The sequence below is a fragment of the Pteropus alecto genome, unplaced genomic scaffold (genome assembly GCF_000325575.1).
Source record: "Pteropus alecto unplaced genomic scaffold, ASM32557v1 scaffold8, whole genome shotgun sequence".
Lineage (NCBI taxonomy): Eukaryota > Metazoa > Chordata > Mammalia > Chiroptera > Pteropodidae > Pteropus > Pteropus alecto.
The window spans coordinates 15,039,391-15,051,652 of NW_006494609.1; the positions used below are offsets into that span (position 1 = coordinate 15,039,391).

General features: G+C 51.2%; 1 protein-coding gene across 1 annotated transcript in view; it reads right to left on the bottom strand.

Annotated features, from left to right (window-relative positions):
• CCDC88C (coiled-coil domain containing 88C) overlaps nucleotides 1-12,262 on the bottom strand; it is a 114,806-nt gene that overhangs the window by 45,138 nt on the left and 57,406 nt on the right. Inside the window, exons 5-10 of the mRNA XM_006925528.2 lie at nucleotides 8,768-8,826; nucleotides 7,857-7,940; nucleotides 5,336-5,476; nucleotides 4,899-5,083; nucleotides 4,075-4,156; nucleotides 3,613-3,771 (exon numbers count right to left, since the gene is read on the bottom strand). Coding sequence (XP_006925590.1) covers nucleotides 3,613-3,771; nucleotides 4,075-4,156; nucleotides 4,899-5,083; nucleotides 5,336-5,476; nucleotides 7,857-7,940; nucleotides 8,768-8,826 — 710 coding nt within the window. The remainder of the gene's footprint in view (nucleotides 1-3,612; nucleotides 3,772-4,074; nucleotides 4,157-4,898; nucleotides 5,084-5,335; nucleotides 5,477-7,856; nucleotides 7,941-8,767; nucleotides 8,827-12,262) is intronic.

Here is a 12,262-nt window from a genome sequence, read left to right on the forward strand (position 1 = left end):
TCCTCAGCCTCACTCAGCCCGAGTTGTCCCCTGTGAGAAGTGACTGCAGCTCCACCCCGTCTGTCTCTGGGTCAGACACTTGGGCTCCCAGGGTTGCCTGGGCACTGTGAGGCAACAGCGAGCTGGCCTGTCCTCCCCTAACCCATGAAGGCACAGGGCACGACTGTTCTAATTCTGCTCTGCGGGCCTCATGTAAGTGTTCAGTAACACATGACGTAAAGGGGAACCAGAGGCGGCATGTCAGGAGGCCCTGAAGGGCCTGGACACAGGTAGGGACGGACGAGTGTCCAGGAGCAGAATACGGCATAGAGCAGGGTGATTGCTAGCTACTGTTCAAATTTGTCTCAATTTTATGGACGTATCAACCTCCACCATATGTTGGGCAACAGAAATATCTAACTTGCCTCGCACACCCTGCCACCATGGAAGTGAGAGACCACACCCTAAGAGACTGTTCCCAAGTCCCAAAGCTGGCCGAGGGCTCTGCCTGGAGTTGGGTGGAGCCCACTCCACACCTCTGGCAGCTGCCCACAACCAGCCTGCCCCCCGTTGAACTGTGAGGCCATTTAAAGGCTCGAACCAGCCCAGTGAACAACTTTCAGGAAGTCACAGGCCAAGCCTGATGGCTGATCTCCAAGGAGCCCGAGCTGTCACTGTCAACATGCCACTGTGACGGGGACGTGGCAACCAGAAACGGGCAAACAGGCTCCTGCCACAGAAATACTCTGGGCCCGGCACCTGAGGCCCAGCAATTGGGTCAGCCGCCATCACCACGGGCCAGGACCTGGCACTCAGCAAGCACCCACCAAACAACAGACACCTCTCCCAGGGCTGCGTCCGGAACCCAAAGTGCCAAACAAGGGCGAAGAAGTCAAAGCAACACCAGTCCCTTCCCGCCGTGCTCAGGACCGCGGCGCCTAGTACATCTGTAAGGCGTCCAGAGCAACAGAAAGCCAGCCCAGAGGCATCCTCCGACGAGGGCAACTGGGTCATGCGACTCAGAGCAGACCGTTTGTTTTGAAGCACGCACTGCCCAGGAGGCTATCCACCTCCTAGAGGAGCAGAGACAAGGCCCACCTTGCCTTTGCAGTGCCCAGAATGCACTTGGCACCTATGCATCTGCCCTGTGCTGTCGGGACTTCCAGGCCATCTCTCTGCGTCTGTCCTGCATCCACGGGGCCCTCTGGACAGCAACCTCTGTGCCCCGGCCGCTGTGAGGTGAGATGACTATTTGCAAAGGGAAGTCAAGGACCAGCCAGTGCCCCCGCTTCCCGCTGTACCTAGGGATGCGTGCCTTGGCCTCTCTCTTCTTGTTGTTTTAACCCTTATGTAAACCAGACTAGGAGCCACACAGAAGCTGCCAGAAGTTTGAAAACAAAACATGGAAATCTGTGTTCATCAATACGAAAATTAACCTTGCCCTTGCCCTGAACCTCTAGTCCTTTATCTTTTCCTCCCACGTGGCACCAACGCTCTCTCCCCTTCATGATGCGCATTTACGTGATTCTCAGCCTGCACAGGCTCTGGGGGGCTGGGATGGGGGGTCACGTGGGCTGCCTGCTGCTCCTTCTGCACCTAGATGAGTGTCCCCTGCACCGTGGTGCCCACAAATGTGAGCCGGCATGAACGTGGTAACCATGCTTCTCTCTCTGCTCTGCTGCTCATCACGCCCAGTGTCACCGTTCCAAAGGTGGCAAAAACTCATGAATTCTTCCCTATTTCCCCAGATTGCAAGTCTTTTCACTGTTCAGCGACAGGTTTTTATTTGTGTGGTGATCACCAAGTGTCTTGCATGTGCCGGGCCCCAGGCCTGCAGTCAAGTAAGACCCAGCCCCTGCCCTCGGGGGCTTGAGGTCCCCGCAGAAAGCCTCTGGCCACAGCGCTGAGGGCAGGTCCACAGACGGTTTGCAGGGCTGCTGTAACTGCTCCAAAGGACCACACGCACAGACACTCTGAGCCCTGATACTGCGGGCCTCCAAGAGACTGTCACGCATTCTCTGTCGTGGCCTGAACTCCACGGACCAGGCCCAAGTCCTCGGCCAGCCCGGCTGCAAAGTGTCTACAAACCCATGCGTGGCACTGCCTGCCCAAGTAAACATCTCACACAGAAACACTATTTCTCTTGTGATTCGTAAATCTAATGCAAAATCTAAGGCATTACTAACTTCATGGTAACTTCACTATGAAAGTTACTAACCAATACGAAAAATACTGTTTCTGTACAGAGGCATAAAATTTGAAAATGTAGGAAACGAGTTCCCATGTAAAATCCTCTAAAAGTACAGAAGCTCCCTAAACGCAGGAGTGAACCTTGTTTGTGCCTTGAGGTGCAGGGCTTGGCACCAGGCAGGCGCTAAATCGCCGCGACCATGTGACTGAGCGAGGCTGCCTGCACAAGGCCAGGAATGAGCACGGAGACCAGAGCCTGGAAGCTGAAGCCCACCTCCCTCCACAGGACAGGGCGTCGGGTGAGATGTGGGAGCCGCCCTCTGTCTATGGTCCCATCTGGGGGCTGCATGAGGTCCTCAGTACGCAGAAGGCAGCAGTCTAGAAAAACTGTGCATGACTGTCCCTGACTCTCCCAACTGTGGCATTTCCAGCAAGTGATGAAGAGCCCCGGTATGCGCCCGCGTCCCAGAACCTGTCTGTGCTGGAGATTTACGCCTTTCATCAGCAGCAGGGCCAGTGGACCATTTCCAGGACGAGGCCAAGAGCCTGTCTCCCACTCCCACCCAACTTGGGCCAGGCTGCGTGTGCACAGCTGGGGTGCCTTCCACACAGGGGGCAGGATGAGGGTGTCGCTAACTTTCCTGGGGAACAGACACCCCCTGAGTAGGCTGAAGGAACAAACAGGCCTGAACCACAGCTGTCCCCAGGTCTGCCTTCCCCAGCACACCTGCCTGCTAGTAGCTCGGCGTGGGGAGCGACAACCCCGTGTTCTCAAGGCCTGTGTTCAGGCCTCTCGGAAGCCTCCTGTCGGCAGCAGGGTGAGTTCCTACCATTGAACAGGCCTACCTGGCATGAGCTGACACCCTGATTTCACCCAGCTCCTTAAAACCACCTCCAGCCCCTTGGGACTGGCAACAGGGCAGAATTCCCAAATCCTTGGGAAAGACGATCCCGGAACCGCCGCTGACATGCAGCTGGGGTGAGTGGTCGAAGTGCCAGTGACCCCACCTGGGCTTTGGTCTCCGTCCCCCACACCCTTGGCTGCATCTACCCATGAGGAGGCTCCCCGCTGACGGCTTACTGTGAGACTCACCCAAGTAGCAGGCATTTTACCTTTCATCCCAAAAACCTCATGTAGTAGTACGATTATCTCATTTTTATAGACAAGGAAACTGAATCCTGGCAAGATTTAGCCACAGAAATTTCAAGAAGTCTAAAAAAAATGATCTGTGAATAGGTCGTCATCATGGTGGCAGGAAGCAGAAGTAGGAAAATCCTAAAAGGAGTCAGGGCCCTTTATCGCACAACCATACTTCTTCCCCCAAAGAGAGAGGCCCTTGGGGACATGCAGACAGGATGAGGTGCAGGGACAGTGTCAGCTGCAGAAATGTTAAGGCTCCTCTCGGAAACCTCCAGGGCAGGAAGCGCCCGCCCCGGGCTCACCTCCATGCGGGCCTTGTAGAAGTCCACGTCGTGCAGCTTCTCCCTGCAGCGCCCCAGCTCCATCTCCAGCCTCTCCACGCGGTTCGCCTTCTCCCTCAGCGAGTCCAGCTCGTCGCGGTAGGCACGAGCAGACCGGGCATCAGCCGCCAGCTGGATGTTCTGGGAGGTGGGCAAAGGGAGGGGACCCAGCTCAGGGCACCCTTGGGGTGGGAAAGAGAGGGCCAAGTCCCTACAGTCCTAGGAGAAGCCAGTTCCTGGTAGCCGAGTGGCTCTGTTGCAGGCAACCGCGCACACTGTCACTAAGACATGTGTCATCCCCACAGCGATTCTCAGGAGAACTGGCTCTGGGCAGTGCTGCTTCGAGCAGGAAGGACGCAGAGGCCTTTGCTGGAAGGTCTTGCTGCTGCGTTCCTGCCCCTTGAGGCACAGTGACTGTCCCAGCCCCCATCCCTCCCCACTCACCTCCTGCTTGACTTTCTGCAGCTCCAGCACCAGCTGATCCACCTCATGCCTGGTGTCCACCAGCTGCTCTGTCTTCTCCTCCCTGGGGACAATTCGGGGGACACGTGGTGAGGGAGGCTTCCTCTGAAGCACCTGGACGACCCATCACCTTGCGAGGCCACGGTGGGGAAAGGAAAGAGAACCCGACTTCTGGGGGCAAGGAGAACCTGTGTGTGGGGCTTGCAGAACATTCCTGACTCCAAGTTTTTCTTTTCTACTTTTAAGTTTCGAATGCCTGCTCTCAAACTACAGCCACCAGACACCGAGTTTCTGTCTGAGAGGGTGGGACATGTAAAGAGGCCCCTGGGGTGCTACACTGCTTCACAGCCAGCCAGGCAGCTCGGCCCAGTGGCAGGCAGGTGGAGGCAGGCAGCTCCCGAGATGACCAACACAGTGACATACCCAGCTGCAGGGAACAGGCTCACCAGAGGGGGTGAGACACACCTTCCCTCCACCCAAGGAAACATACCAGTGTGGGCCTCCGAGCCCTGCACTGGGCCTGAGGGTGGACAGCAGGCTGCTCCTGCAGCCTATCTGCACTGTTCGGACTGGTGGGAGCCCTAAAGATCCGGCAGAACCCCTCCACGTGCAGGCCCGGGAGGAAGGGGCTAGTCCACCTTCAAATAGCGACCAGGCGCAGAGCAGAGTCCGGCCGGCCCAGGGCCCAAGTCGGAGCTCTCCCATTTGCTGTGCTACATGAGAGTGAGCTAAACGTGCTAGAAACGTGTTTGTGACGCATGACACAAAAGCAGGAAAAACAGCCTGGGGGTGACTGGAGGACGCACAGCTCCTGCCGGACGCGGCGCAGCCTGGCCTTGGTGTCCGCCAGCTCCACAGCCAGGTGCTGCTTGTCCTCGCTGGAGAGGCTGCTGGTCGGGCTGGGGGTGGACTCGGTGCTGGAGGACTTGAGGGGGCTGGGCGGCTGCTGCTCCTGCAGGTAGTCCCGCTCCTGGGTGAGGTCCACGATCAGCTGTGGTAGGGTGGACAGAGGTTAAAAATCATCGAAATCAAAATTAAAATCTAGGAGGGCAGTGGGGAAAGGCGGTATAAGTTTTTAAAAAGAGATGAAATATTTAGTGGGATAGAAAAGAGCATGTCAATGCAGCAGGTCCCCAAGCTTGGCATTTCGATGAACTTCCATCCTCCCGTGTCCCACAACCAGGGCCCCGGGCCCACGTCCCTCCCCCACCTGCCCGCGGGCTGCCAGCCGGCACGCACGCACCTCTGTGCGCTCGTCTCTCTCGTCTATGAGCCTCCTGAGGTGAAACACCATGTTCCTGGAGAGGGCCTCCAGCTCCTCCGGAGCCACATCCGGGACCTCCAACCACTGCAGGTCAAACACGTTCTCCTGGTTGTGGGTCACCTGCAGGGACACGGGGACGGTCTGCAGAGGCCAGGCAGGGAGCAGCCGCAAGGGTCCTGAGAGCACCCACCTCCCACGGCCACATGGGGAGGGGCATCCAGGCGACTCTCCGCAGCCGACCCCTGCACTGACGTTATTAACTTTTCGCTGACGAATTTTCTGTGGCGGGCAGGTGGCTCCTTAAGCAAGGGCACCAGACTCTCTGCGGCCGAGTGCGGCCCATACAAACCACTTCTGCTTTCAACATCGGTTCACAGAGGACACGGCTTTTTTTTTAATACCAGAAAGCACTCCTTACAACGGAGTCGTTCCCTAAACAGTCCTTAGACATTTTTACCCGCGTGCCATCAATTTATAAGACAAACAAGGTAAGCTCTGGAGGGTGGAAGGGTAAGCAGAGGAACTGTACATTATTTCTTAAAATCGAATGCAAATATGGTAAAACTTTAAAGCTCAGGTCAGAATGTTGGTTACGCAATAACTTAGAGTTATTTTGATGGGAATATTTTATAATCTAAAACAATTTTCAGGTAAGCTTGTATCTCTCATCCCCACAGGCCACCTACGGCCACCTGGTTTTCCCTTTCCACTGAAAGTGGAAGGCCCATGGCCATGTCCACACTGGACAGTCTCTCGACCGACTACAAACCTGACCTCCTCAACCCGACCTCCCCCGACCTGCCAGGGCAGGCAGATCAGCTAACTCCCTGCCATCTCAATTTGGAAAGATGAGTGTTAGCACACTCAGGTCACCCAAGGGGGAGACAATAGGGAATCAGAGACATCCACTCAGTGAGGCACACCAAAAAATGTTCTTAGATTTTTCAGAGCAGTAAATAGAGGGAGAGGACATCTGTAAAAAAAAAAAAAAAAAAACACAAAAAGAACACAAAAAAACCCAGGGCCTTTCAGTTTCTCGAAAGACACCCGCTTCCTTATCTCTCCCCGTCTCACAGAGAAGCTGGGATTCAGTCAGTCCCGGAGACTCAGGAGAACGTTCACCCCGCAATGCGGGGTACCCTGAGGCATGGAGCCGGGACCCGGAGGCCAGGTTCCAGGCCTGCTCCAGCGCTTGGGAAAGGCCCTTTATGTCTGTGAAGGGGGTTCAGGGGCAACCCCAGCTGCACCTCAGTCACACGAGGGGCTTTCAACAAAAGGCTCACACTGCTCCTCCCCGGATTCTGACTCGCTGGGTCTCTTGGGGGCCGTCTGTGCACCTGAATGTTTAAGAAGCACCCAACTAACTCTGAAGACCAGTCCCCACTGCCAGCCACTGAATCTGATAATCACGCAGGACCCCTCCCGCCATCCTTTTATTTTTAATATCCTGCTGGCTACGCATGAAAAACAGTAAAAGGCAAAGGACTGAGTCCCCGGATAGATAACATTTTCAAAACACGCGGCCACCCAAGGAAAATTAAAAGGCAGAATGGTTCTTGGGCTAACAGGTGGCCACTCACTGACACGAATGGTGGAGAATACTTCCTACGATTCCAGCTTCCCCCTGGTGCTGGCTTCACTGGACCCTCTACCGAAACAAGCCGTTTCCATCCCCTGCTTCCACGCTGACTCAGGACCCACCACACCACAGTGCCTGGCAGCTGGGGAAGCCCATCGGCCCAGCCACAGCCTGTCCCCGGTGCTGGCGTGGGGAGCTCTGTGTTCAGCTGCCCCTGCCAGTCACACACCTGCTCCTGCTCATGTCTTGTTCATGCCTTTATCTCATCTGTCCAATTACACTGAAGGCTGAACCACATCCCCCAAGATAATGAAAATACACACCACTTCTTTTAGGGGGAGGCTGGGGAGAAGGTCAGGGAAGTACATTTTCAGGTGGGTGCTTGCCCCCACAGGCTTGGTTTCCACGGAAACCACCTTCTCTGAGGATGCTGCCTCAGTCTGCGCAGACAGCCCTTCTGGGACTTGCTGGCTTTTAACTTCTCAAGTGGTGGCAGCTTGTTTTTCTGCCATGTCACTGACAGAAGCAGAGAATCTTTCCCCATAAAGATCAACCATTTGAAGCAGGGTGACATTTGCCAGAATACATTTTCTGGGCCTGTAAATCAAATTCTGAGCCTAAACCACTTGACAGCTCTTAAAAATAGTCTGAATCCATATTAGGGAAGAAGAGGAGGCAAAAGAAGCCTTGATTGAGGTGATTTTTTTTTAAATTTTTTATTTTTACCCCCATTTTATTTTAGCTTGCTGATGGCTACCTTTCCAAACAGATTCAATTTGTCTGTGGCGTCTGAAGCCTAAACTTAGCAAAATCACTAATGAGTGACGCATTCTTTAAACTTTTCACTGGTGGGGACGGCCTGCCTCCTCGTTACCACAGGAGTAGAGTCCACGGCTAAGGCCCACAAAGCCACACACCTACCTCCTGGATATGGGCCACGATCCCAGCTTGGGTCTCAATGTCCAGCTGTTTGATTCTTTCAATAAACTCCTCTTTCTTCTCACACTGCACAGAGTTACATGTGTTAATGGAAGCATTTTGCAAGCGAGGCAACCTGGGCTCATCACAGCCAAAGCAACGGTTTCCAAATGAACCCAACCGCCCACCCGATCCCCGGCTTTCTCCTTTATAACCAAGAAAGCGTCCTCTCTCGTCTTCCCTACCAGCCCGCACACTTAGGTTTCTCTAGAAGCTGCTCAGACCACCTATATGAGAATCTGTTGGGCGCTTATTTTTAAAAAGCTCATCCCAGCTTGAAAATACTGGGGGTGAAACACAGAAATCTGCAGGTAGAACGAGCTCTCCAGATGATTCTCAAATGAGATCAAGAACACCTGGGTTAGGCCAGGGGGTGGCAAACTTCATCTGTAAAGGGATAGTTTGTAAAAAAAAAAAAAAAACAACTTAGACTTTGCAGGCCACTTGGTCTCAGCTCTGCCACTGTGGTGTGAAAGCAGCCAGAGATGTGTAAAGAAATGAGTGTGGCTGTGTTCCCATAAAACTTTATTTACAAAAGCAGGAGGCAGGGCAAAGTTCGCCCACAGGCTGTAATTTGTTGATCCTTGCTCTAGATTTTCTTATACCGGAGACAGTTTGCTAATGGCGCCCTGGCCCAAGGGGTCCCCACCTGCTTCTTGCCTGAGGTGTCCTGTACTAGAAATGGCAGTAAGGTGGGAGTCACTTCTCCCTCAGGAACCCACCGGCGACCTTCTGTCATGTTGCACTGAAAGCAGCTTCACTTCTACCTCATCTTCTGAGGGGGCTTTTTATCCCCACAAATCCAAACACGAGATGGCTGAGAGTAAACCCCTCTACCTCTGCCCAGGTCCTACCTGCACAGCACAGCCCAGCACCAGCAGCAGCACCTTCTTAATTTCCTCCATGCTCTTCCCTAAATCAAAAGAGCAACATATTTAATTACGCTCAACTGTTTATAAAATCTCACCAGTGATACCAGTTTGCTGTAGAGGGGAAAAAAATTAGATAAGATAAAAAAAAAAATCATCTCTCTACCCAGTGATCTCCACTTACATGTACATGCTCCATCTGCTTTCTCCATATGGGTTTATTTATTTACTAAACCCAGTGAAAATTCTACATAACTATTTGTGGCCCCTTTCCATTCAAATGCATCATAATTATCTTTCCATGGTGATTAACGAACTGCAACATCAGCATCTCTCTTTAGTGTGTGTGAGAAGCCAAACCCGACAGGAGAGAATCGCCCCCCACAGCACACACTGAGCTGAGTCTAAAATAAGGCTGCAAACTTTGCTTTTCCATCATGCAGCACTTCAAGCGTCCCGGGAGGAACGGCATAACGAACCCCCACACTCATCACCCAGCCCACTTTATCCACGTCGTCTACGCCCCCTCCCTCCTCATCCCCTTCTTTGCTTTTCAGTTTCAGGGTCTGGCTGGAGAATCTCAAAGCGAACCCCAGACAACACATGCACATCGTTCTGATGGCCCCATATTACTTCGTACAAAGACCAAAAACTTATTCAACCAACTCTCTTTCAGAGGTTCAATCTTTGAACGCTTTAAACGATGCTACACAGACATCTCAGTGGCTAGTTCTTTATGCATAACCTTATTTACTTCTTTAGGATAAACTCATCTTTTGAACTTTCCAACTGCCCAGCAGAAAGGCCTTACCACTTTACTCTCGCGATCAATGTATGAGAAGGCCCATTCCCCATATCCAGACCAGCACTGTCTGATGGCTCGTTCTCAGCTCTGCCCATCGGATACACCAAAAAATCATATTTCATCATTTTACACTGTCTCTTTGATTACGCTTGAGGCTAAATGCATCTTTATCTGTTTATGAGACTCAACCACTTCAACAAACAGAATTAAGAGGGCTCTGGATTTGGCTTGGTCACCAGCAGCAGTGTGACCTCAACAAGCTATATACTCTGTCCTCCAGCCTCAGTTCCCACATCTCTGAAATGGAGACAGCGGGCCTGGGTGATGTGCAGGTGGCTTTCAGGTAAAAACTATTCTATGGTTTGCGGCCTTTCCCCTTATATTCTGTTCCATTTGGGGGAGAAGGGACATGCCAGAAGTAGCATCGCCTTCTTGAAAGGCTTACCGACACCCGCTCACACTATGCTAAAATGGCCCGAAGTATCACCAACAACCCCTGGAATAGAAAACAAAAACAAAAACAAACTCATGTCCCAAGAACTAATGCTGTGGTTCATTTGGGGTCCTTGGGTACAAGGCAGGTACAGAGCAACATATGACATCATCCTAATACTTCTCGATTGAGAAGTAGCTAAAAACGGCATTTCCTGAGACGATGACATCATGGTCAAGTCTCAGAACTGGAGGCTGGAGCTCACGCAACCTAAACTGCACCGTCCTTGTCACCTCCCAGCCTGAAGGTGGATGGGGGTGCAGGCTGGAACATAGGCCCCTGCAGGTCATTCAGATTCTGTGCTCTTAAGAATAAGGTTTGGTCTTGCAGATCAATCTACTAAGATCAAACCCTTCTCTTTGCTAACAAGTGTAGAACATCAGTGTTTGAAATGGAAAAATTCTCAAAGACATTTTTCCCCCCGCACTCAGGCCTTTTATTTGGTCCAAGAGGCTCTAACCCATAGACATCAGTAAATACCTCACCACCCTGATTCACTCTTCTATTGATGCTGAACTGATGATCACTCACCATTTCAGTTTTGATAAAAAGAAAAGGAAATGCCTGCCTGAGTATTAAAAACTTCCAATCAGTCTCCCCAAAATCTCTCCCTGGCCACAGTGCTCATGCCCACCCCACATGACAGTCATCACCTCTGTCCCCTAAGTCAATCCCAGATGGGTGGCACGTGCCCCTAGTCAACAGGTACAGACCCCTTCGGCCGTCACCAGCTCCTCTCCCTACAGCGAGTCGCCTCTCAGAGGCCATGTAAATAGTACTGTAACCAGCAGAGAGCTGACGCATAGGGAGAAAGTGTTTGAAGGGCCTCAGGTCAGCCCAAACAGAAGGCAAAATTCATACAGAAAATCTTTATGTACTCTGTTCACAGCAAAAGCCCCAAAAGGCCTAATTATATCATACTTTCAAACAATTTAAAGAGCTCTGATGATCCATTTTCCCAGCCCACAGTAGATGAAAACAGCAAATTAGAAGTAGGAACAACCACTAGACAGACCCACTGCTAATACCAAGAGTAGAAGCTGGTTGTCTGACAGCATGGAAGAGACCAGAAACCCTGCACACACAGACGCAGGCTCAAAACAACAGTCCGAGGCTATTCAGTGAAAGAGAAAAGGGTTCTGCTCCCTCAGCACCCTGCAGTTACACACAGTGACGACTGTGAATCATTCGTTCATTCATTCATTCATTCATTCGCATCCACCAGACATCAAGAAAAATCTAACTCTGATCCAGAGCACTGTTAGGAAAGTTTGGAATTTCTGTTTGCTATGTTTTGTAACAAAAAGGAAGGGGTTTAAAGGGAGAGAACTAATTTCAGGAAAATTCCCATGGAAAAAATTCAAAATAAACTCTTAGGTGACAAACAAGGTACTAGGAAATTCACCTCCATCCTCATTCAAGTGAAGCAGTGCTATGCTTGTCCTCACCGGGCTAAGTGAATAAAAACATCTGTTTGTCACAAATGCATCCTGTGTGAACACTCAACACAATATATATAGAATGCACTGAGTTGTACATTTGAAATCTATAGGATTTTATTAACCAATGTCACCCCAATAAATTTAAAGTCAAAATAAATCTCTAAAAAACAGCAAAAAACCCCACATCTTGTGATTTTTATTCCTACACAGATTCTATGAGAGAAAGAGAAGGAGGGAGGGAGGAAGGGAGGGAGGAGAAAAGAAATAGGCAAGTGGATTAAAGCTATTTCTGGTGAAGGAAATTTCCAGGTATACGTTAGAAGTGAAAAATTACATGTAACATAAAATTACCATATTCTTAAATTGTGGAACTTTAAAAACTAGTAGCAGTAAATGTTGTCTTCTTCCTAATTTTATAGGGTCATACATCTGGATGTGGCCCAGGATAGACTCTTGGTGCAATCCGCCAATTAAAACCAATTTATTTGCTCATATTCCTTATGCACGTTTCCCCTTTTTGCTTCGTATACAGCAAGGATCCACTGTTTCAGCCCTTTTTTATTTTGAACCACACCTCCTTGGTCTCTTTCAGACAGGGTGCGAGCACTGGTTACAACCATTACAGAGAGAAAAGAGGTTAAGAGGGAGTTAAACTAGAGCGTAAGTGCATGAACAAAATATAAAAGGCTTTCCCTGAGCCGTGAGCTGCTCCATGTGTTCTTGGGGTTTGTGAGCCCTAA